Source organism: Strigops habroptila, chromosome 11, assembly GCF_004027225.2.
Source record: "Strigops habroptila isolate Jane chromosome 11, bStrHab1.2.pri, whole genome shotgun sequence".
Classification (NCBI taxonomy): Eukaryota; Metazoa; Chordata; class Aves; order Psittaciformes; family Psittacidae; genus Strigops; species Strigops habroptila.
This window is the reverse complement of record NC_046360.1, coordinates 9,160,249-9,173,356: the sequence shown is the minus strand read 5'-3', so window position 1 is coordinate 9,173,356 and position 13,108 is coordinate 9,160,249. Positions and strand designations below refer to the sequence as shown.

Sequence of the window (13,108 nt, the reverse complement as noted above, 5' to 3'; positions counted from 1 at the left end):
ACAACTAATACTTTGCCAACATTGTAATTTTTTTAATGTTTTTTATGTCAATGCTTTGTCATAGCTTTCAGAAATGAACTGATCAATTTGATATTTAATAAAAATATTTTATGACATCTTGCTGTGGAATATTTCTCAGCATAATGTCATTGGAAGTGACTTCCTGAGGTCATGTAGTCCAGCCTCCTACTCAAAGCAGGGCTGATGTCAAAATTAGATCAAGTTGCTCAACTTGTCCACTCAGTGTTTCCAAAATCTCCAGGGATGGAGATTCCACAACATCTCTGGGCAGCTTCTGGTTCTAGTGGTAAACCAGTTGCCCAGTGACACTTCTGCCTTTACAAACATGAGAGTTTCCCTTGCTGCAGCTTGTGACCATCATCTCTTGTCCTTCGTACTTTTTACCTCTGAGTCTGGTTCAGTTTTCTCTCTAATCCCCCTTTATGTAACTTAAAAGAGCAATTAAATGTTTTCCACACCCCCAGCCTATACAAACCCAGTTTCCTCCATTTTTTTTCTCTTTTACGTCATGACCTTCAGCCCTGTATGCATCCTAACGGTTTTGTGCTGGACATGCTCCAGTACTTGGAGAGAGTATTCCAGATGTAGCATCACAACTTTCATTGCTTTCCTTGACCTGCTGGCTGCATGCTCAATAATGCAGCCCAGTCCCTGGTGAGCCTTCATCCCTGTGAGCAGGTGCTGCTCATGGATGAAACTGAACCTTGTTCTGGTAATCCAGAAAATACTTGTACTTAGTGAGGCATTTTAGGAACTTTTCAAATAATGTCTGATAAAGACCCCAAACCCTACAAGATTTTATTGAGTGATTTCAGTTGTATTTGGTTTTGATTTCCAAATCACTCAAATGAAGCATATGGAGCCATAAACATATTTTAGAATATAACTTCTATATTGACTGTTGACTATATTGACTTCTATTGACCATGTTGTAAGATAAATTAATAGTGTATGTGAAATGCAGCAAACAGTAGCGTGTTTCAGGTGGTTTTATCTGTGTGAAACCTAGATTCTATTAATTGCTAGGTCAGCTATTAAAGACAGTTGTTTGCTTGTGAATCAGTTTCCTTTTCAGAAGGGAGCTTATTTTCCTTTGCTTTATCACAACTTTTGGGCATATAAAGAAGTTATTCTCAAACTCCTCTTTTTGTAGGGCACATTAAAAGCCAAACATGCATTACTTCCTTGTCAGCTTTGACCGGGCAGATTAATGAGGTCCACGTAGTAATAAATGTCACTTATTCAGATGGGGTCATTTGAAGAGCTACTGGTAGATGCTTGGGCAAGATGAGGTTTCTCATCTCTGTTGGCATGCAGTAGGTTGGTTTCCGTTTCAGAGAATGTTCCTGTTGCCACCCCTTTCTGCTGGGTGAGCACTGGCCCAGGAGCAGCCTTGTGTCCCTGGCAGAAGGGATGTGTCCTAGTATCCACCTAGGAGGTGTCTGGTGCCCTGGCACACGGACTGAAGGGCTGCCAAAAGGTTGCTGTGTGCTCCCCCCGGGCCTGGCTGCCTCTCACTGGTGGATGAAATACTGAGGGGGGTGTGGGTGTGTGTAGATATATGTGTATATATATGTGTGAATATATATATATGGCTTGTAGAAAGGCTTTTATAGAAATATTGTTGTATTAGATTTGTGTAGAATCTTCATGACAGTCCAGTGTTTAGTGGAGTTGTGCACATGTTTTTATTGTCTTGTTTAGCAGTACCTAAAATCACAATAACCTAAGTTCTATTAAGGGAAAATCTCTTCTCTTGGAAGTTGTTCTTTTGTATTATAAGAGAATTTTCATAAAATACTGAAATACTCTGGTGATTAGAATGCAAATGAGAGTTTTTGTTACAGGGTAGAAAGTAATTTGGCTGTAGTGTGGGTATGTTTTAAGTACTTGCAATTAGGCTTATGGTTTATAATATGCAATTACTTCATTTTTCAGTTTTTCTTAAAATCAGCAGCTGTCACTGCAATACCTTACTCCTCACTTGTCTGGAGGGCAGGCAGTTTGTTCCACCAAATATTGCTGATGTGTCCTGAGTAACACTTGAAGTCATTTGAGCACCGCAAATCAATACTCCAAACTGCTTCAGTCTGGAATTTACCCAATTTCCTTGGGATTTGGATGGTGCAAAGTACCCCAAATGACATTCAGGCTTTTACATTGGATTTTTCAGTGTGTTTCATAATTGTGAAGTATCTGCCTTTTGGTTACAGTAGCCAACATGTCTTAATGCTGACACCCTGTCTGAACAAAACACAGACCTGTCAGTATGTTGAGGGGCTAAATATGTCCTTTTAAAATATGGAAAAAACATGCAAAAAATGCTTTGTAAGTGGTACCAAAAGGAAGTAACTTCTGATAGTGGTGAGATGTACACTTGGTGCTAGTGGCTTGGGTTTTTTGGTTTTTTTTGCAGTGGAATACTGAACTGACAGTAGCAATGAGCTTGCTTTCTCTAATGGCTTTGTGATAGTTTTCATTTTGCGCTGATGTACCTGCAGGTTTAGGAAAACCTCCATTTCTAAGTATGCATGAATGGGTTTGTTCAGGCATTTACTTATTTTTCTGCTGGAGTGAAACTATCTCTTCTGAAGATTTCTATTGCGTGGAATCAATAAAATAAGCCGATTACTGAAAAATAGAGTAATTGTCTGGAGCTTGTTTTTTTTCCTTTTTCTAAAGTTGCTTTTAAGAGGAGCATTTGGGATGTAAGTCAGATTAGAACCTTATTAGACAAAAGACTAAACCACATTGGGGTGTTAATACCATCACCACTCACAGCTCTCTGGTAGTGCTGTCCCTTCTCTCTAGGTAAGGGGAAATGTTTCCGACACACATTTACAATGCCCGCTTTGCTACTGGATGCTTTTCAGGCTCTGGAGTAACTGACCTCCCATCACTGTCTTGGTGGCTTTTTGTTGCCTCTTGAGAAGCCATAAGAACAGGAGGAGGAAGTTGGCTTTTCATCGGCTTGTGTGGAGGTTTAGCTTTCATGATAGTTAGGCCTAGGCACTCAAGCTGTGGTTTCCATGACTGACTTGTGCTGATCTCAGGCTGTGCTGCTTCGAAAGGGGCAGCCTTTCCCTCTGTGCCTCAGATCGTGTCATTCCTTCCTCCTCTCTTGTGCTCGTGCTTACACAGCTGTAGTTAGCTCTGTTGGAAACTGATTTAGCTGAAAAGTTACCTCACAAAAAATGAAATTTAAAGGTGTTAAGTTGACATGAGTGACACAAAACCCTCTGAGTGCTAGTGCTGACTCAGGAGGGGAATAGGAATATGCAGGGAAAGACTTCTTTACTGTTCCTATTTGTGAGCTGCTTTGACTTTGAGCTTGTGTTGAGTTTCTCTGAACTGGCACAAAGAAAGCCACTGCTCCAACCAAAAAAGAGAAAGGGGCAAGGCTGTCAGGCACAAAAGGGAAAGTGAACCACAAGCACTTCTAATTCACTGAGCCCTTAGGTTGTCTCAGATGTTGTTAAGCTCTTATAATTTTACTCTGAAATAGATTCCCACAGGAATTGTCTTTAAGTTTATATTGAGAGTAGACGTTGATATTTAATATCATAATACCTTATTCTATGATTCTATCTTATTGAAAGCAGTGGGTGCTTTGGAATGAGGGGTTTATTTTGCAGATAGCCGAAGGGCCTTTAAATATAACAGTGAAGTTTGCCTAAATATTAAATTTGGCATAGATGCTATCAAAGGAAATACTGGCAGTGGAGAACCTGTAAACCCCTAAAATGGGGAGGACAAGTGGGAAGGCAAGAAGTAGATGAAACACTAAGATGTAAGAGTTGTCTATTTTCTGAAGACCAATTTGAACTGAAGTGGTAAAAAGCAGAGTGGTCATAGGTGATGATTTGAAGTCACAGTGCTTCTCCTCTAAAGCTATAGAAAGTAAAATGCATTGATCAAAACACCATAAAGTTAAATGACATCTTTAGCCAAACAATACAGACCCTTGCGTGAAATAGCTAATATTTTTGTAATGTTAAGGTGTAGCTCTAGAATTGCTGTTTTTCATAGTTCTGTTTAGTAGGTGCTAACAAAACACAAATCATCTGCTCTGCCACACCTGGGATTAGGAATTGACTGAGCTTCTGGTGAAAGTAATTTATTTAACAGGCTCCATTTTGTATGACTGGCTATTTGTTTTCAAAATACTAGGAGTGATCTAAGGAATTAAAACTATTAAGTCATTATTATGTGCTTAGTAAATAGTTTTAAATTGTCACACTTTGGAAGGTTTCATCAGATTCTACTTTTTGAATTCTGAAAAAATGAAATTGTGCCTTTTTAACCCATTAGAATTATTTGAGTAGATATATGGAAACAAATTTCCTATAGGAGGTTACAGAAGTGCCGTAAGAATTTGTGGTGTGAAAGGCAATAACCTGTAGTAGATCAGAAACTACCAAAGAGTAAAATCACTAAAGAGTACTAATTTACATTTGTTATGGCAGGAAAGAGTTGGAGTATTTGTAGCAGAAACCTTTAATATTAGGATTGATTTTTGAATGTTATGAGAAAGATAACTGAAAAAGTAGGTGGTAAAGGTGAAGGTAATGCAGTTACATTTTGACTCTGTAAGCTTCAGAGGTTAACTAAGAGCATGATAGAGAAGTCTGCAGTGATTACTTGAGCACCTTGCTATGGACTTGTGACATAATTTCTAAATCAGTGCTCTTTATTCCCTCCCCCCTCCCCCCCCCTTGGAAAAGAAAAAAAAAATCAACTTTGTAAGAAATACAAACAAAAATAGTTTGTTTAGGTATCTTCTATAATAAAAATAAAACTGTACCAATGATCATTTGGTAATGAGCAAGAGACAAAAGGTGTTAGGAATATGGATAAACTCTTGAGGAGTTTGTAAAGTATCACAGTTGCTTTGCAGAGGGGCCATGTTGAAAGGTTTAGGAACAGGGATTCATATTTTCTTAGCTCCAAAGTAATAATCTACCCACTAATACTAGAATCTATGAGACGACAAATGAAAAACTGCTTTAAAAAACCCCAAATGACACAAACCAAAGATTTTCCAATAGCATGCATGTCAGGTAGGGCCAGATTTATACTACTGCAAATTGGATCACACTGACTATGTGGTTATTTTAGTGTTCTCTGGTTGCTCAGTCTTCCTCTGTTGCCATTTTTGTAGCCTGAGATGCAAGAAAATGGGGAGCAATTGTCAGCGAGGTTCAAGGTCTGTGGGCAGCCTTATATCACAGCAGTGTATATTCTCTTTCTTTTTTCCTCTACAGAAACAAGGCTTAAGATAAATCTGAGGTCATCCTGTAATTTTTAACTTGAGGTAGTTTTCCAACACACTTGACAAGTGGTAGAGAATTCAACAATCGCATAATGGTGAGGAGAGGACCATTTCTTAAACACTCAAACTTCTGGCATGCAATTCTTGTATCTAAGCTTGCGCTGAAGTATCTCAGTTTTGAATTCAAGCTTTTTTGGCCTCTTTCACTATAAGCTCTTAGTGCATCTTTCCTAAAGACCAAGAAGATAATACGTAGAGCTGTCTTTTCCTAAACTGAGGTCTGTTAAATCAAGGCAAATACATTTTAATATGGATAGGCACCTATTCCTTTTAAAACCAGGTGCTGGTTCTGTAAGTTAGTGCCAATAAAAAGGGTCTAAGGAATAGCATATTTATGTATCTTCAAAAATATTATGAATAAATGGAACAAAGCAACAAATATTTCTAGTAAATGTGGGTGTTTATAGTTGGGGACAAAAAGTATATTCAGCGATATAAAAATGGCACATTACTGGATGTCCTCAAATCTGAAACTGTCTTTGACTACTTTTATCCGTTTTCCAGTCTTTTCTCTTTGGTAAAAGAATAATGCACTAATGCTGCTCCCTGTATTTTAATCACCTTGAATCAAAAGCTAATTGTTCTGAAGACTGAAAGCCCCTGAACGACTGTTCTCAGCCCCTCCACAAATCTGCACACATAACACCGCCTTCCCCCACCCCCAAACCCTGTAGTGAACAGTCTGTTACAGTACTGCTGGTTACTACTGTGTCATAGTGATGTGTTATTTTACTTACAGCAGTCTTAAAAATAAGGTGAAGCTATTTGTATTGTAACTTGATAAATGTCAGCATGTTGTAGAAATGTCCGCGATTGAGCTAAATGTAGACTGAATGAAAAGATTAAAAATCTTCCCAGATCAGCTTGTTTGCTGGGAAGTATTTTTGCCTTTCCTTTCCTGGTTGCAAGCGGAATTATTCAGCATTTCAGAAGGATTCTTATCCCTGGATATGCCCTTGGAATCTTGTTTCCACAGCAACACAAAGCTACTGATAAAACATCCCTTTTAAACTTCAAATCGGTCTTTTATTTAGAGTTGTAATTAGGATGTTTGCTGGTAGCATTGTGTATTTTTATGTGTATGCTTATGCTGAGAGCAGCCTGTAAAACAGCCATAAGGTGAATAATCCTGGAAGTGTTGGATGAATATCCCATGGTGGGGTAAGCCTTCAGGCAGTGTGGCAGAGGAGTGTGCTGAGGAGGGGGGTGCCGACAGAGTAGGCAGTTGTTTTTCAATGGTTATATGAAGAAACAGCCCTCTGTGGGCTGTAACTATTGCCAGGAGCTGGCTCCTTTCCTCCCAGCAGCTGCAGCATGCTCTCACATGTTCCAGTTCTGCTCCAAAATGAAACATGTGAAGAACAGAAATGGATGGAAGAACATGCAGCAGCCATTGTGGGTAGAAGGAGCTAAGCTTTGGCACATGTCCCAATCCGCCTGGTGAAAAGCTTTCCTTCCTTGAGAAGGAGTTAATGGGAGAGGGGCTGCGTGTCAGAGGTTCATCTGAGCAATCAGTGTGCTGTTTTCTGTAGGCTGCTCATGCTGTGGTGCACTTCCTGGTCATTGCATTTGGATTCCTTTCTAAAAAGGAAGTTGGTGCCGGAGCCATAGAAGGATAAGATGCTGGCTTTCAAAGCTGTGTGGCACAGCTTCTTTGCTATAAATGCTCATTTGTTTATTCTGTACAGCTGTGCAAGATGTTTTATTTGGTTGGTAAAAACTTTGTTATACATTTACAAGATGCTTAATATTAGGAATGATAAACTGCACTGCTGGGGCTTGTATTGGTTTTCACGTGGTGTCTTAAAATGGTGCTATTGCAGGTTGTCACAGGATAGTAACCACAGCTTGAAATAGGAATAATGTGTATACTAGAGTTGGGCAGTTGCAAAATCTATATTTAAATTTATCACATTACGGATAAATAGCACAGCTGAATGACTGCATAAGCTTGTGAAGCTGCACATCATTGGGGTGGGAATAAATCCTTCCTTCTGAATATTTAAAGTGTCAGTAACTAGATTAACTGTAATAATATGAATAACATGCAGATTGTTAAAGGGAAAGTTCTATGTGCAGTGATGGGTACATGTGGTCAATGATTAGAAACTCAAAGCTATGAATTACCACTCTAAAAGTTGATGGTATGTGAACTGTTATGCCTACTTTACAGATATTTATCTTCTCTGGAAAAAAGCCTAGATAATAGAAGGTTCATCCCTTTAGGAGGAGTCCCAGTTAACTGCTTCAGTGAAAAAAGGTTGCTGTGAGATTAGTAGAAGCTGACGGTCTGGACAGCTAGGTTAGGCTGTGCACACTGGGACACCAGTTCCAGAATGCAAGTAATCTAAATTTAGGATGTGCTGGGTGGCGATGGGATGTGTATGTGGAGCCATTCCGATTTGGACCGTAGGGGGAGCACAGGTGATCATTAGTCGCAAAATTAGATCTCTAATTCTAGCTAAGGCTAAGCAAGATGAACCCTGCGTCAAGTGCTAAGCTGTTCCATTAACTGTAGTGAGTTAATGCATCGAGGGTTTGGATTTGCGCTTTTTATTGTTGTTTCATTTGCAAACACTGCACAGGACACTGTGTATGAGCAGTTTATTTCTTCAGTATTCTTCTGGAGAGCAGCGGGTCAATCTGGTGTTGATAGCAGGGAGCGGCTGGATGGAGATTATGAAGAACAGGGAAAGCTTTGGGAAATGGTTCAGTCTGACCTATAAAGGACCCAGGTTTGTTAGTTTAGGGTGTTTCCTAGATAGTGAAATAGATACTGCTATATGGCTTCATAGGCCAAAGAGGTGTATGATTGTAGCATGTGTGCATGAGAGAACACATGACTCTTCACTGCTAATGAAGTTCTGGCTAATATGTACCTCTTCCAGTTTCTATAGCACATGTCAAATTGTAAACGTGTGTTGTTTTTTTTTTTTTTAAAGGGTCACAGAGTTCACTCAGTTGTATTTGCTTTGAGGGCTGTGACAGCATGTGAAATGGTACTAACTTAGTAATACAGATTCTCTGTGTACCTGTATTATGCATATTTAAAATATTACGCACAAGCAAATGTACTGAGCTGCTGTATGATTAGCTGCTTGCTCATGGGAATTGAGATAATCTTTCCTATGTTAAGTTACAGAAAAGCTCATGTTTCAGAAAGTGTGACAACAGAAATAAATCTGGTGTCCCTTTTAATGTTTCAACTAGGTAGCACTTTGGGTTTGCTCTCCTTAGCCAAGGCTTTGCAGAAGTAACAGCAGTGCATGCTCAGCTACAGTGGTTTGGTGAGATCTTCCGATAGGAACAGAAAAATGACTGCGTGCAGAAGGTACGCTGGAGAGGAGATCGATCGCATCTTTGCTGCAAACAGTCAGCTTTTTTCCATGCTGAGTCATGTGTTTTAGAGTTGAACCATCTGAAAGCAAGATTACCCGTCCTTTTTTAAATAACAGCACAAGCCTTCTGCTAAGAAAATACTTCAAGAGCTACAAGAGAGGAAGTGTTGGTATGTTTAATTGATGGATTCAAGTTCATTGAATCTATACGAGGAAAGATGCATATTTTTCATCAATCACCAATATTTGCTTAAGGAGCAAAAAAAAAAAAAATAGAGATTTAGCAAATATTGTAAGAGATTAGGAGCTTTTTAAGCAGCATCAATTGGTAAATACTGGCATTTTGCCTTTTTCTTCTCAGCATAGCAGCTGCTGTCCAGTTCTTTCCAAGGAAGTAAGATTCTGCATCGTGGGATTAAAAAATGACACTTAAGTCAATACAAAGAAGGAGGTTTGAGATTTAGTTATGATAGAGTTGTCCATAGGATTTTTTAATTTCTTTCCCAAATACAGGTTGTTCGTGCTTCAGAATTATTTCTAGTTTTGTTTTCTGCCTGTGGCTTGCCTCACTGGTATATTGTAAACACCGCAGGTGATTACCTGAGGAACTAAGAAAATTACTGTACATTAAATGCTCTTGAAGGCTATGCCAAGTTCCACTTCTGGCACTTTGTTGTTACCTATTTTGGGACTTATGAACTGCTAATGTGTTATCTATACATATGTAATAGCAACAGTTGTATAGAATACTTGCTTGGCATGTGGAATTTCAAAGCACCCCATGGAGCATTTGAGTTCAGTGTTTCTAGAGGCAAATAAATTCTGCAGTCTGGCTGTGGGTATAGACCAGTGTTACGGATGCAGACAGGTCAAAGTGATGCTGTGAAGAAGTCATGCAAAAAGGATGTCACTGCATATGCATGAGCTGTACGGAGCTCTTACTGACAGCACAGGTTCTATGTCATTGTTTAATAATGAAAGTGAGAAATGTTAAACACTTTTGCACACAGTGGTAAGTTATGCCTCAAAACCACCTTCTTGCACCATATGCTTAGTGGTAAAGAACCTTTACGTGGCCAGGCATTTGAATTCCTTTCAGGTCTCCTTTTCTGATTGGGTTTTTGTATTTTACTGTACTTTACATCTCATCAAAGTAATGCCAATTTCAAAGAATCTTCTGGGACTTGATTATGGGAAATTGGTGGAATGTAAGGCCTGTTTGGCTACTATGTTTGTATTTTTATATGAAATAGTTGGGGCTAACAGAAAGGTTTAAATGTAGGCTTGATTATGTTTTAATTTCCAAACAATGCAGTAGTGAACAAAAAGAAATTTGAAAGGAATGAGGATCATATACACACATTTAAATTCTAATTAACTACCATCTACTTTTAATACAAATAGAATTATAATGAGACAATTTGTCATTCATATCAGCAAGACCATAGAAAACATCCTGAAATTTGTAAGAATTCATAACATTTTTACTAAATAATAACCTGACTCCAAATCTTATATAGTGATGTATTTTTTTAGTGAGCCGTTTCCTTGGGGTCAGGCTGTGGTACTCTTCATAAGTGCCTAGGCATTTTGAACAGGAGCACCGGGGCTGCTTTATTGCGGTAGCTGGGAATGGTGCTCTGAGCTTCTGAGATGACAGCACTGAAAGTGTAGCAGCTAGTATGTGTGTTAATCTGGGTCATTGCCTCATACTGCTCCTTCCTTTTGCTTCTTGTGTGTGGTCAGGTATGTTCTTTTTTTCTTCTTGAACTCTGTTTGGAATTGAACTTGGAAAGGTGTTTTCACAAATTGTCCATCTCTTTTGTTCTTCCATGTCTGTTCTTCATGGAAGAATATCCAGTGTAGCTGGATGGAGGACTAAAAGGTTGTGGCAGCTGGAATTACTTGCAGGAGTTAGGCATAGGATGTGGAGTTCTGCTGCTAGAAAGATGATTTCTGAAGGCTTTTCTGCACTGAAAGTTGAGTGGGTTAACTCAAGAGGAATTCTTGCTCTCAGACTACTTCTTGAATACAGCATTTTAAAAAAAGATGAAAGACTCAAACTTGTTTGTTCCACAAGCTGATAAAGAAGATGAATACTTCTTTCTTTGTTCAGATACCCCAGAATCAGCAGAGTATTAAATGTTAGTTGGGAAAGCTAATGACGTGTAGATACCCAAATAGGCTGGTAATGGAACAACAGTATTTTGTCCATTCATTCAACTAAAAGATGTGCTGCTGTTGCCTTTCTTAATTTGATAAAAATAAATGTAAACCAAATGTGCCACCCCTATATTCAGTTGAATTGGTGTTCTTGCATTCTGAATTGAATGAATTTAATATTCCTTGTAATTAATGTTGTTGATTCTCTTCTAGTTCTGCCTATGATAACGTCAACAAAGTTCGAGTTGCTATAAAGAAAATCAGTCCTTTTGAGCATCAGACATACTGCCAGAGAACTCTGAGGGAGATTAAGATCCTACTGCGCTTCAGGCATGAGAATATTATTGGGATAAATGATATTATCAGAGCTCCAACTATTGAACAAATGAAAGATGTGTATCCTTTCAAAGTCTGCAGTTATTCTGCAGAATGATGGTTGCTGCCTTCTCTGTTTTGATTATTTTTCATCCTCTTCATTACTATTATTGTAAATTGAAAGGGAAGTTCAAAATGTTTGATTGGTTTATAGATAAATAAGTAGCTTTGATATGTGGGTGAACACTAGTTTTCTTTCAGGAAAAGAAAAAAAAAAGGTTGAGAGATGATTTAGTTTAGTCACTTAATCTTAAAACTGTATTTGCTCTTAATAAGGCTGTTGTTAGAACTGAGAACTGTTGCTTTGAGGAGAAAATAAACTGGCCAGACTGCTGTAATTGTCTACAATTTTCTTAAAGAATAGAATGGATACATCCTGGGGGGAGAAATTAAAATAAAGCAGAACCCAGCCCCCAGCATTGCAGTGCTTCCTGCATGTGCAACAGTCTGAAACTGCACATGGGCAGGTAAACATGCTTAATACATGCAAATCTGTCCTTTTTGTTATTCTAATTGTTCTTCCATGGGAAACTTGGCTTTGTGTAGCTAGGACTTCATATGGATATCTAATGTATGAAGTAGTCTTAGCTAGGAGACTCTACCTGATATACAAGGTCCAGTTTAGTCAACCATCTTAATTTCCCCAAGTCCATGGGCATTGGTTCCTATTGGTTTTGGGGGTCTTCGCAGATGTCTGCCCAATAAAAGCCAAAAGTACATGCAGAAATGGAATTGAATCTAGGTCAAATGTTTTCACTTCATAAATTATCAAGAATCAGGCTCTAATATAAAGAAATTGAAGTTTATGATGATTAATTTGAGGACTGCGTGCTTGTGCCTCTGAATTCTGTAAAGGGCTGCATTATGTAACAGGATTGATTTGATTCAAAACTTGTAAAGCAAGAAACAACTACATAGTTTCAGAATTGCCACCAAACAGACAAATAAGACAGAAAACTTGTTACAGAAGTTTCACTGGGTGCTGTGTTTGGTATCATGACACCACGTCCAGTTTGCTGCCTTACATCTGATGCCTTACAGATACATTGTGCAAGATCTCATGGAGACAGATCTGTACAAGCTCTTAAAGACTCAACACCTCAGCAACGACCACATTTGTTATTTCCTTTACCAGATTCTGAGAGGGTTAAAATACATCCATTCAGCCAACGTGCTTCATCGTGACCTCAAACCTTCAAATTTGCTGCTTAACACCACTTGTGATCTCAAGGTTAGTTGAAATTTCTTACAAATTTTGCTGCAATGGTTTTCATAAACTACTTGCTGTAACCATGAATGTGGTTTTGCTACTGGGGATTGGTGCGATTTTCATGCTAGAAAGACTGCCAAAACATTATCGGTTTTGATAAAGTAATTATTAAGATTTGAGTGACTAAGAACTCGCTGTTATGCTATTTTAATGAGTGCATCGCTATTTCCATCTGGAGGCTGACTTTGAAACAGCCTCTTTTGAAAGTTAAGTGAAAATACAGATCTTAAGCAGAATTGTTTTTACCTAGAAAGTAAACTCAAAACTGTGTATACTTGTCTTGGTTTGTCTGTTTAAACTGTTCATTGTTCATTGTTGGAAAAGGACTTTGTATTAGTGGGTAGCTAAAATGACAGGTGAAATTCAGTGTTGATTAAATGCACAGCAATTACTTGGAGAGAGAATGTTCCTAATTTGCATCTCCAGTGATGGGCTCTGTGCTAGTTAATACTACAGAAGGATGATCTTAGAACTGTTATGATTCCTGGAAATGTCAGCTCAATGCATAATAGCATTCACTAAAGCAAATCAAGTGTGAAAAATTAGAACAGAAATAGAGAAAAACCAGAAAACATGCCATTCTATAACTTTGGTTTTGATTCTTCAGTT

At 38.4% G+C, this 13,108-nt stretch overlaps 1 protein-coding gene across 1 annotated transcript in view; it reads left to right on the top strand.

Annotated features, from left to right (window-relative positions):
• Positions 1-13,108, top strand: part of MAPK1 (mitogen-activated protein kinase 1) — a 40,278-nt gene that overhangs the window by 5,862 nt on the left and 21,308 nt on the right. Inside the window, exons 2-3 of the mRNA XM_030500912.1 lie at positions 11,068-11,250; positions 12,271-12,460. Of these exons, the coding sequence (XP_030356772.1) occupies positions 11,068-11,250; positions 12,271-12,460 (373 nt within the window). The remainder of the gene's footprint in view (positions 1-11,067; positions 11,251-12,270; positions 12,461-13,108) is intronic.